Source organism: Mobula birostris, chromosome X, assembly GCF_030028105.1.
Source record: "Mobula birostris isolate sMobBir1 chromosome X, sMobBir1.hap1, whole genome shotgun sequence".
Classification (NCBI taxonomy): Eukaryota; Metazoa; Chordata; class Chondrichthyes; order Myliobatiformes; family Myliobatidae; genus Mobula; species Mobula birostris.
This window is the reverse complement of record NC_092402.1, coordinates 19672880-19685288: the sequence shown is the minus strand read 5'-3', so window position 1 is coordinate 19685288 and position 12409 is coordinate 19672880. Positions and strand designations below refer to the sequence as shown.

The 12409-nt window shown below is 43.4% G+C and overlaps 1 protein-coding gene across 2 annotated transcripts in view; it reads left to right on the top strand.

Annotated features, from left to right (window-relative positions):
- The window catches only part of LOC140191385 (plexin domain-containing protein 1-like), a 618167-nt gene that overhangs the window by 216965 nt on the left and 388793 nt on the right, over positions 1 to 12409 (top strand). For both annotated transcript variants that reach the window (XM_072248762.1, XM_072248761.1), the window contains exon 3: positions 1619 to 1762. In XM_072248762.1, coding sequence (XP_072104863.1) covers positions 1619 to 1762 — 144 coding nt within the window. The remainder of the gene's footprint in view (positions 1 to 1618; positions 1763 to 12409) is intronic.

Genomic DNA, 12409 nt, shown 5'->3' with positions numbered 1-12409 from the left:
CCTGTTCTCATCTAAGCCTGTTGATCCAAAGCCTGACCACTCCAACAATGGCCCAACACTTAAATCTCACTTCTTTTATTGGCCCTTGCTATGTTGCTATTAACACAAGCTGACTACTAACCCGACTATCTGAGATCCTCCAGCATTTTGTGTGTGTTGCTCCAGAATTTTCTGATTTTATATCACTAGCATCTGCAGTATTTTGCTTTGACATCCCTCAGTTCTGTTACGGGTGAGGAATGTTGTATCATCTCCATTGGATCATTCTGTTAAGTCAGCCTTGCACTCCTTCCAGGACCAACATACCATACCTAAGATGCACTGCCCAGAATTGCTCACAGTGCTTTGAGTGATTTCTCTAGTGTCTTCAATACAATCCAGCCACTTCTGAGTGAGAAGCTGCAAAGGACAGGCGTAGACAAATTCACTATCTCCTGGATTACTAGCTACCTGACAGATAGACCCCAGTTTGTACGACTGTGTAGTTCTCTGTCTGAGGTGGTGGTGAGTGGCACTGGAGTGCCATGAGGGACTGTCCTGTCTCCATTTCTGTTCACACTGTACATCTCAGACTCTCAGTACAAATCTAGTCTTGTCACTTGCAGAAGTTCTCTGATGACTCTGTGGTGGCTGGGTGTATTGGGGATGGGCAAGAGTTGGAGTACAGAGGACTGGTGGACAAGTTTGTGGAGTGGTGAGAGAGGAATCATCTGCTTCTGAATGTGGCCAAAACCAGGGATATGGTGATTGATTTTAGGAGGAAGAGGACTGTGACAAGTCCTGTATACGTTCTGAGAGAAGAGGTTGCAGTGATGGAGGAGTACAAATACTTGGGTGTTCACCCCGACAACAGATTTGGCTGGAAAACCAACACCAAGGCTGCTTACAAGAAGGGGATAAGCAGACTTTGTTTTCTAAGGAAGCTGAGATCCTTCAATGTGTGCAGCAGGATGTTGGAGATCTTTTACCAGTCTGTTGTAGCGAGTGCAATCCTCTTTGCGGCTTTATGTTGGGGGAACAGCACCAGTGCTGGTGATGCAAAAAGACTAAATAAACTCATCAAGAAGGTTGGATCAGTTCTTGGCTACAACCTGGAATCTTTTGAGTTAGTGATGGAGAGGAGGTCACTAAACAAACTGTTACCCATGATGGACAATCTGACACATCCTCTCCATAACCTACTGAATAAGCAGCAGAGCCCCTCCACCCCTTTCGCAAAGACTCATTCAGCTCCACTGTCACAAAGATCGTTATACAGAACCTTTCTTAACAAATGTAATAGTTCATCTCTGTGCGACAGGAGAACACACATCATAGTACAATAGTCTCTGCTTTATTATTATTATTGCACAGTTATTGTGTATATTATAATTCTGTACTTTATTATCAGTTAAGTCTGCACACTGCTTAGTGTGCTTTTAAATGTTACTGCTGTAACAAAGGAATTTCCCACTTGGGATCAATAAAGCACTTATGTTTATTATTATTATTATTATTATTATTATTATTAGTAGTAGTAGTAGTATAATACAGAGTATTGTAACTGAAGAGATTCAAGCCCATGGCATTTGGATTGCTTCCAGCAATCATGAAGCTTTATTGTATTCCTATCTTTCAGGAAGATGACCATAACTATTATGTATCCAGAAGCTACGGTCCAAATGATTCTAGAACAAAGGAGCTGTGGGTTGACTTCACAAAGGTGGACAAGAATAAAGTGAAGGTGCACAATATTCTGTCAAACACACACCGACAAGCTTCGGTAAGATGTAGGGTTTTTTTTTTCTCCTGACATTTTGATTAATTCCTTCTTGTGCTTTTAATCTTTTGTGTCCAACCCAGGCTGGCCACTGTAAAATACATTTGAATACTATGCCAACATCCATCAAAAAGTTTAAATTTCTCAAGGAACTAATAGAAAAATGAACAAGAATATCAGGGAAAGGTGCTGCATGCAGTGTCTTTCCAGTATTTTCTAAACATAAGAGATTTTGCAGATGCTAGGATTCTTGAGCAAAATGCTGAGGAGATCAGGTATGGAGGGGAAAGGTCGAAACCTGGAAAGGAAAGAGGTAGAAGCCAGAATAAGAAGGTGTGGGGGGGGAGGGGAAGGAGTACAAGCTGACAGGTGATAGGTGAGACAAGGTGAGGGGGCAGGTGGCTGTGTGGAGGAGGGATGATGGAGTAAAAAGCTGGCAGGTGACAGGTAAAAGGGCCGAATAACAAGGACAGGACAGTGGACAGTGGACCATGGGAGAAAGGGAAAGAAGAAGAGCACCAAAAGGAGGTGATGAGCTGGTGAAAAGAAGAGAACAGGTGAGAAGGGAACCAAAATGGGAAGTTGAAAAAGAGAGAAAGAAGAAGGGAGAAATTACCATAAATTGGAGAAATTGACATTCATGCTACCAGGTTGGAAGATACCATACAGAATATGAGGTGTGCTCCTCCAACTTGAGTATGGCCTCAACATGACAGAAAAGGAGGCCATGGACAGACATATCAGAATGGGAATGTGAAGTCAAATTGAAATGGGTATCCTATTCAGATAGGATGTCAATGCAGATGTCAAAGTCAACATTTACTGACCATGTGTAATTGGATTTATCTCTGTCATTTTACGGGGCCTTGAAGCGTTAAGCACATTGCTGTGGGCCTGGAGTTCTCCTACATAAGGAAAGGAAATTCCCTTCACTAACAAATAACACTCAATGGTCACTTTATTCAGACCACCTGTACACTTGCTCATTAATGCAAATATCTAATCAGCTAATCATGTAGCAGCAACTCAATGCATTAAAGCATGCAGACATGGTCAAGAGGTGCAGTTGTTGTTCTTATCAAATATCAGAATGAGGTAGAGATGTGATCTAAGTGACTTTGACCGTGGAATGATTATTGGTACCAGACAGGGTGTGTAGCAGCAAAGCTAATCCAAACTCAAGACTAAACAATTGTCGCTAGCCTGCAACCGTCAAGGGGTTGTTATACTTGCATGACACACCCTCAGCTCAATGAAATGATTGTTCCAAAAAGTTGAATCCTTTATTAGCTATCAGCAAACATACAATTAAGCATTATTGGGCATTATCTCAGTGGTCAGCAAAAGATATGACCTCCGCCAGTCCTAAGCCACAAACTGCCATGAAATAAGCAAGAATGCGTAACTTATTGCCATAGCTCATACCACACTTTGGCTAATGTGACTGGTTACCATAATAAACATAATAAACGCGTTACACAGAATACAAAGCAAATAGAGAACAGAGGCATGGCTCCTACATTTCAGCCCCCAATTATTATAATGTAATAATTACAACAACATGCTATAGGAGACATGAAATCTCAACATTTAAACAAATGTTCTCTTTTGTAAGCAGTCTATCCTGGATTGTGCTCTTTTCTTGCCAAACCAGGTTATCCCTCGTGAGTGCATTCAGGAAAATCTGTTTTGAATCATTGCTGCCAAAGCTCATTCATGCGCAAAACTGAAACCCTATTAACTTCTGAAGTCCTGCCGAAGAGTTTCAGCCTGAAACGTCGACTTTACTTTTTCCCATAGATGCTGTCTGGCCTGCTGAGCTCCTCCAGCATTTTGTGTTTGTCGCTCGGAGTTCCAGAATCTGCAGGTTTTCCCTTGTTTGTGAATCCTTTTATCTGTCAGCTCTATCTGAGTGTAGTCTCTTCCACCACCATAATCTCCTTTCAATGGTCCATTAATAGTCCAAACCAGAATTTTTCTGATTGCATAGGGTCCATCATTAAAACTGTGAGTCACTTGCAATGGCTCCAATGCCATCGGCACATTCACCCCTCTCAGCAGCTCAATTTCTGAATCAATTTACTGCAACTAAACATGCTTCTGGTGAGACCATTCCTGAAGATCTTTCTAATGAGGAATGATCCCTTTGTAGACAGACATACACTCCTATGTAAGGCAGTTAACAATAGTTTCACTGTGCAAGCCAGCCACTTCCAATCCTGAGGCAATGTAGCTACTCACAAACTTCTCTTGATCCATGATGCATAAGAGAATGCGTGTTCTTTTTCCTGTAAGGTTGAGTTTGATCATGAGGCTTTCTGCGCAGAACACTGCTGTACTTCCTTGATTTAGGAAAGCATAACAGACTTGTTACTCTTCTTAAACTTCAGCTGAACTGGAATTATAGGAAGGTTACAATCATGATCACCAGCCCCTGTAAGACCATTAGGTACCATGATGGTACTTGCTGCTGTGCTTAATTCATTCATGGCTTGATTCAAACCTGCACTCTTTTCATCAGCTCCAGGCTCAGTTTCCCTTTCCACAGTAGTCACAGTGGTGACAAAGCTGCCTCCTTTAGCCTTAGACTGAACTTATGATCCAGTTTTGATCACACCTTTACTTAATGCTGCCGAAGTAGCATCGTATACTTTCCCAAACACTGAATGTGTAGCAATCTTCACTTGTCTTTCAATAAAATCAACAATGTATTGAAAATAACCTTACGGTTGTGTTGTGTCTATGCACAACGACATATCAATTCAATAAAAGCATGCATGTGGGAGATGGCTTTAACTGGTGTATTCACATTGCAACGAGAGAGAGAGAGAGACAGGACAATGCCCGTGTGTAGACAACACCAGATGCACAGACAACAGATCAATACGTAGTGCTGAGGTGGGGGTTCAATGCTCTAAAAGAAATAGATCCATACGTTACACCTCTTCCCCCTTTAGATTAATGCAATTTAAAACTGTATATGTACAAAACATTAAATTTTCCTTTCATAAACCCATAATTCAAATAAACATGCATTCACAGTAACAGTCCATGACTAACTTCGCAGTTCTAAAGGTTCAGTCTTTTGGGTGGCGCTCTGTTTCTTTCAGGATCACACCTCTGGGCCTGAGGAGTGGCATTGGGTTTGGTAGGTGCCTTGTCTAAGACAGCATTCTCGGTTTCCCATGTCACGTTGCTGTCAGTGATATGATCATCACTGAGAAGTAAGTTCAGTGACTGTAATGTGTCCATCTTGTTGGATGTAATCGACTCAGGTGTGTTCTTTAGTTGAGCATCCAGTATCTGGTCCATATGACAGTTCCATGCCTGATCTCCAACATCCACTGTCTACATCAGTGGTCCAGTTCTTGTAGCTATCCTACCAGGTGTCCACTTATCTTCTTGGTAATCATGTGCTAGGCCATCCTCCCCAATTAAGAAGCTCCTTGCTGCGTCACTTAGCAATTGGCTGAGCTGTTCATTCTGTACTTCCCTCCATAGATCTGGTTTCAGGAGGTCTATGCAAGGTCTCAGTTCCTGCTGATGAATAGCTTTGCAGGTGTTTGATTTGTCGTCACATGAACAAAGTTCCGATACATGAAAAGGAAGCTGTCCACCTTTTGCTGAAGAGAAATCTCCTCCTTGTCTATCACTTTAATGGACTTCTCAAAGGTTTGGATAAACCTTTCAGTTAACCCATTTGTTGCTGGGTGATGAGGAGCTGACTTGAAATATCTGATGCCATTTTTCTTCATGAACAGTCGGAATTCTTCTGACGCGGATTGTGGTCCATTGTCACTCATAATTTGTTTGGGTAAGCCATTTCTGGTGAAGATAGTCCTCAGGGTGGAGACAGTCTTTGCTGAGGTGATTGACTTCATTGGTATAACCTCTGGCCACATCGCATGAGCATCCACAGCAATGGCCCAGCAAAGCCAATATGAGCTCTTTGCCATGGTGTTGATGCCACTCCCACTGGTATAACGGTGCTTGTGGGGATTTATTTTGAACTTTTTGGTATCCCAAACAGCTTTTGGCCAAGTTTTCAATCTGTCTATCTATTCCCAGCCACCACACATAGCTTCGGGTGAGACTCTTCATCTTGACTGTACCCAGGTGTCCAACATGCAGATTATGTAACACTCTAGTATACAGTTTAAAGGGAACTACAACACAAGATCCACACGACTGCATTCTTTGACCTACCAACAGTTGGTCTTGTCTTGCTGAGATCTCTGAAAACATAGGGTTACCATGAGCTGGCTATCCTTGCATGGCGATTTCATAGACTTTTGAAAATGTTGGGTCATTCCTTGTTTCCCTTTGTATTTCACAATTTGCAACTGGTCCACCAATGCTGTGTGGAACACCCCTGCTGGATCACAGAATGAAGACTTTTCTTCTTCTGTTGCCAAGTGGAAGACATGACAAACGGTCAGCATTGCTGTGTTGTTTGGTACCGTTGAACTCTCTGTCATAAGAGTGGGCTCCTGGGAACAGTGCCCAACATTGTAACTGGGTAGCAGTCATCACTGGAATTCCCTTCCTGGGATTGAAAACGGATGCAAGGGGCTGGTGCTCTGTCACCAGAATAAACTTCTGTCCGTAAGGGTGGTGGTGGAACTTCTTTATTCCCCATACCAGACTAAGGGTGTCTCTGTCTATCTGTGCATAGTTACGTTCTGTGCTGGTCAGTGATCTTGAAGCAAATCCAATCGAGCGTTCAGATCCATCTTTCACAGTGTGTAACAAATTGGCACCAATGCCATAAGAGGACACACCACACGCCAGTCTGGTGCGCAGAGATGGATCCTAATGGGTGAGCAGCTGATCGGATGTTATTAGTCTCTTTGTTTCCTTGAATGCTCTTTCACATCTTCCTGACCATTCGCACTTTGTTCCTGTTTGCAACATGGCATTCAATGGGTGCAACACTGTAGCGATGTTTGGGAGAAACCGGAGGTGGTAGTTTACAAGGCCCAGTATGACCTGAGTTGTGACATTTTTTCTGTTTTGGGTGCCTGTAGCACTGCTTCAATATTATCTTGTGACTTATATAAGCCATGTCTGTCAATGACATGTCCACAACATAAAAATTTCATTCTTGAAATGTCAGATTTTTCTCTCTTTGTGCGTACACAATACTCACTCAGCCTGGTAAGCACTTTCTGGAGGTGCTCCAGCATTCTTGCCAGTCATGATGATGTCATCAAGGTAACATTATGTTCCTGGGATATCTTGGAGCACTTGGCCCATTGCACTTTGCCAAGTCGCTGGAGCTGATGTGATGCCAAAGACAAGATGATTATACTGGAACAGTGTTGATTGTGAGGAACTTCCTACTTGACTCCTCAATCACCATTTACAGATAGGCTTGTGATAAGTCAATCTTTGAAAAACCTCTCCCTGCCTGACAAAGATGCAAAAATGTCTTCTTTGTGGCAGGGGATACTGCACAGTACGCAGCACTGGGTTGATGCTCACCTTGAAATCCTCACATAGGGAAACGGTTCCAGCCTTCCCTTTCTTAATCACCGGGGCAATGGGCATGGCCCAATCACTCCACTCAACCTTGGTGAGAATTCCAGATGCCTCTAAGCTCTGCAGTTTCAGCATCCACTTTAGGACATAGTCCATAAGGCACTGGACGAACTTTATAGAAGCTTGGCATTGCTGTTTCATCCAGTTCAATTCTGGCTTTCATGCCTTTGAGTTTACCAATCCCCTTCTCAACATCTCAATAGCATTAAGCAGCTGTGACAGTTTCTGGTTATAGTTGCCTGTTGATGTCACACTGAGAGCTTTGACTGAGTGCCAGTCTAGTTGGATTTTTCTCAACCATTCATGTCTGAAAAGTGCTGGCCCTCCACTTTTCAACACATAAAGCTCTAACTGTTGTATTTGGCCTCCATACGTCACAAATACTTTCAGTTTGCCTTTGGGACACTTTTTCACCTGTCTAAGTCTTTAGCATCACTGAGGTCTTCTCTAATGGCATCTTAAAAAAATAGGCTGTTGTAGTCAGCCTCTGGAATTATGGTCAAAGCTGACCCTGTATCCAGCTCCATTTTCAATTTTACACCGGACAGGTACATTGTGATCCAGATGATTTTGTGATCTGCTTCAGTTATTCTCTGTAGTTCCAGGCATGACAGTTCACCTTTGTCAGATTCTGTGGTCTGATTCAGTTTTACATTCAATGACTTTATGCATTTGCTTAGTTTTGGTGTTAGACTTTTCATTCAGTTGTGCTTTTTGTCTGTCTTGCACACTCTCTCTATGTGACCTTGCCTGTGGCACTTTCTGCAAGCTTTTTCTTAGAACCAACGGTCATGCGCATCATGAGAGGATTTGCCACATTGATAACATCTTTGGCTTTTTCCACCACTCAGGGACATTTTGTGCATTCCACACTCTAACTTGCTTTCCTGCAGTTCTGCTGCATCCTTTGCTGCAGTCTCTAACAATATTGCAATGGTCAATGTCCATTCTAAGGTTAGGTCTCTTTCAGATAGTAGTCTCTTTTGAGTGCTTTGACTATGCATGCCACATACAAGCCTGCCCCTTAATGCATCAGAAAGTCCATCTCTAAAGTCACAATACTGCGAAAGTTTGTGCAGTTGCAATGTATTCAGAAAGGCTTTCATCTTTTCAGTGGTTCCTTTTGTAGAATATAAATCACTCAGCTATTACAAGTGGTTAAGGGTGAACATCTTGCTTCACACATCAAAGTTGCTGGTGAACACAGCAGGCCAGGCAGCATCTCTAGGAAGAGGTACAGTCGACGTTTCAGGCCGAGACCCTTCGTCAGGACTAACTGAAGGAAGAGCTAGTAAGAGATTTGAAAGTGGGAGGGGGAGGGGGAGATCCAAAATGATAGGAGAAGACAGGAGGGGGAGGGATGGAGCCAAGAGCTGGACAGGTGATTGGCAAAAGAGATATGAGAGGATCATGGGACAGGAGGCCCAGGGAGAAGGAAAAGGGGGAGGGAGAAAAAACTCAGAGGATGGGCAAGGGGTATAGTCAGGACAGAGAGAGAAAAAGGAGAGAGAGAGAAAGAATGTGTGTATATAAATAAATAATGGATGGAGTACGAGGGGGAGGTGGAGCATTAGCGAAAGTTAGAGAAGTCAATGTTCATGCCATCAGGTTGGAGGCTACCCAGACGGAATATAAGGTGTTGTTCCTCCAACCTGAGTGTGGCTTCATCTTTACAATAGAGAAGGCCGTGGATAGACATGTCAGAATGGGAATGAGATGTGGAATTAAAATGTGTGGCCACTGGGAGATCCTGCTTTCTCTGGCAGACAGAATGTAGGTGTTCAGCAAAACGATCTCCCAGTCTGTGTCAGGTCTCGTTAATATATAGAAGGCCACATCAGGAGCACTGGACGCAGTATATCACCCCAGCCGACTCACAGGTGAAGTGTCACCTCACCTGGAAGGACTGTCTGGGGCCCTGAATGGTGGTGAGGGAGGAAGTGTAAGGGCATGTGTAGCACTTGTTCACAAGGATAAGTGCCAGGAGGGAGATCAGTGGGCAGGGATGGGGGGGACGAATGGACAAGGGAGTCGCGTAGGGAGTGATCCCTGCGGAAAGCGGGGGGGGGGGGGGGGGAGGGAAGGGAAAGATGTGCTTAGTGGTGGGATCCCGTTGGAGGTGCCGGAAGTTACGGAGAATAATATGTTGGACCCGGAGGCTGGTGTGCTGGTAGGTGAGGACCAGGGGAACCCTATTCCTAGTGGGGTGGCAGGAGGATGGAGTGAGAGCAGATGTATGTGAAATGGGGGAGATGCGTTTGAGAGCAGAGTTGATGGTGGAGGAAGGGAAGCCCCTTTCTTTAAAAAAGGAGGACATCTCCCTCATCCTGGAATGAAAAGCCTCATCCTGAGAGCAGATGCGGCGGAGACGGAGGAATTGCGAGAAGGGGATGGCATTTTTGCAAGAGACAGGGTGAGAAGTCCAGATAGCTGTGAGAATGAGTAGGCTTATAGTAGACATCAACAGATAAGCTGTCTCCAGAGATAGAGACAGAAAGATCTAGAAAGGGGAGGGAGGTGTCCCCCTCGTACCCCATCCATTATTTATTTATATATACACATTCATTCGTTCTCTCTCTCTCCTTTTTCTCCCTCTGTCCCTCTGACTATACCCCTTGCCCATCCTCTGGGTTTTTCCCCCTCCTCCTTTTCCTTCTCCGTGGGCCTCCTGTCCCATGATCCTCTCATATCTCTTTTGCCAATCACCTGTCCAGCTCTTGGCTCCATCCCTCCCCCTCCTGTCTTCTCCTATCATTTTGGATCTCCCCCTCCCCCTGCCACTTTCAAATCTCTTACTAACTCTTCCTTCAGTTAGTCCTGACGAAGGGTCTTGGCCCGAAACGTCGACTGTACCTCTTCCTAGAGATGCTGCCTGGCCTGCTGCGTTCACCAAGCTCATACGCTACTGATCTTCATTCTCCAAGTTCATCAGGCAACTTATTTACGACAATCTTCATATTGGCAGGCATGTTCAACTCATGCATGTCCTGTACATCTTCCATTGCATTGCAACAACTTCTAAGAAAAAAGAATGTAGTCTTGAAGAGCTTTCATGTCTACTGACTGATATGTGGCCAAGAAAGAGTCTTTTCTGCGTAGGCCGCAGCTATCTTGTGCTCATCACTAAAATGTTTCCGCAGTAAAGCTTGGGCCTCTAGATATCCTTCCTCCAGACCAACCTAGTGGCAACTTTTGACAAGCTGTCTAGGTGTTTGAGAAAATAGAGACGGCCATCATAATCTTCAGTGTTGCCCTCAATATTATTCTTGAAAGACCTCGTAAATGAATGCCGCCAAAGATTTGAATCTCTCTTTTAGGCAGAGATGTTGTTGTTGCATCACTGAGCTTGCTATTTCCTTCTGGCCTCCAGCACAGCATTTAAACCCTTATCACCTGAAACCTGAGTGTCATCATACTATAAATCAATATTCTCAGAAGCACCTTGTGCTATTGGATATGGCATAGGTTCAGAGTACCTTCTCGATGCAGGCTGAGAATGAACACCCTGAACTACCCCTTGTTCATGCAACTAAAGCTCCTCCATCATCCTTCAAATTTGCTCTTCAATCCAGCATTGTCATTTTTCTTTCTGAATCGTGTTTATCCCACAATATTTGTTGTCTTACATATAACTCAGCTAAAATGGCTTCCATTCTAATGCATACCGATGTGGTATCAGACGCACAGGATGTTCTGCTAGCAACAGAACTGGCTGTATGCATGTTAGACACGCTGTCTTCAACTTTATATGCAGTCCCAGCCTGTTCTTTGTCTTCATAAATATTTTTATTTCCCCCAGGGAACTGCATGATTGTTTAATTTCTCTCTTAGCTTCAAGGTCACTGCTTCTAGATGATCTAATTTTGTCTTCCAAGTGTTCAAACGAGACAAAACAATGGTAGTTCAAATCAGCTTTTCAACAATGGAAGCAATATTTCAATTTTTCAGCTTTTCAAACAGAACCAAGTGGTCAAACACTTCAGGCAAACACCACTATACAGCTTTCCAGGCAAACCCAGTTGGACATGGCAACGTTTGACTATTCAAAACTGTGTTTCAAACCCAAACACACAGGAGGAATCAACAAAAGGTCATTACTTGTCACAAGCTGCTTCAAGCTGCAAGGCTTCTAATTTCTCAGACACATCTGAATGCTGATGTCATTTGATATAACTTGAAATCTTTGCTGACAAAAAATGTAGTGGCAAAACTAATTTAAAATCAAAACAAAACAATTGCTGCTAGTTTGCGACCGACACGGGGTTGTTATACATGCATGATTCACCCTAAGCTCCAATGAAATGATTGTTCTAAAGAGACAAATCCTTTAATAGCAATTGAGCGTCTTCTCGGTGATATTAAGTGGACAGCAAACATATGACCTCTGCCAGTCCCAAGCTACAGACTGCCTTGAAACAAGCAAGAATATGTAACTTATTCCCTTCACTTTTGCCACACTTTGGCTAATATGACTGGTTACCATAATAAACATAATAAACGCGTTACACAGAATACAAAGCAAATAGAGAACAGAGGCATGGCTCCTACAGAGTGGTCTGAGTATCTCAGAAAATGGATGATCTCCTGAGATTTTCATACACAACAGTCTCTAGAATTTACAGAGAATGGTGCAAGAAATAGAAGCCATCCAGTGAGTGCGACAGTTCTGTGGGTGAAAACGCCTTATTAATGAGGGATCAGAGGAGAGTGGCCAGACAGCTTCAAGCTGACAGGAAGGTGACAGTAACTCAATAACCACATGTGGTGTGCAGAAGAGCACCTTTGAACTCACAACATGTCAAACCTTGAAGTGGATGGACTACAGCAGCAGAAGACCTCAAACATACACTCAGTGACTACTTTATTAGGTAAAATAGGAGGTAACTAAAAAAGCGGGAACAGAGTGTATATGTCCATGCATTCAGAGGGTGCTTCTTTGGTCATGAATCATTACTCACCTGTCTGACACATGTTTTCACTAAGGTATTTTTGTGAGAAGCCAAGTCCCACAGTGAAGAACAACGTTGATATTAACCACATCAGGAAGGAAGATGAAATTGATCAAGATGTAATTGGCCCAGAGATGAGGATTCCACAGAATGGAAACTG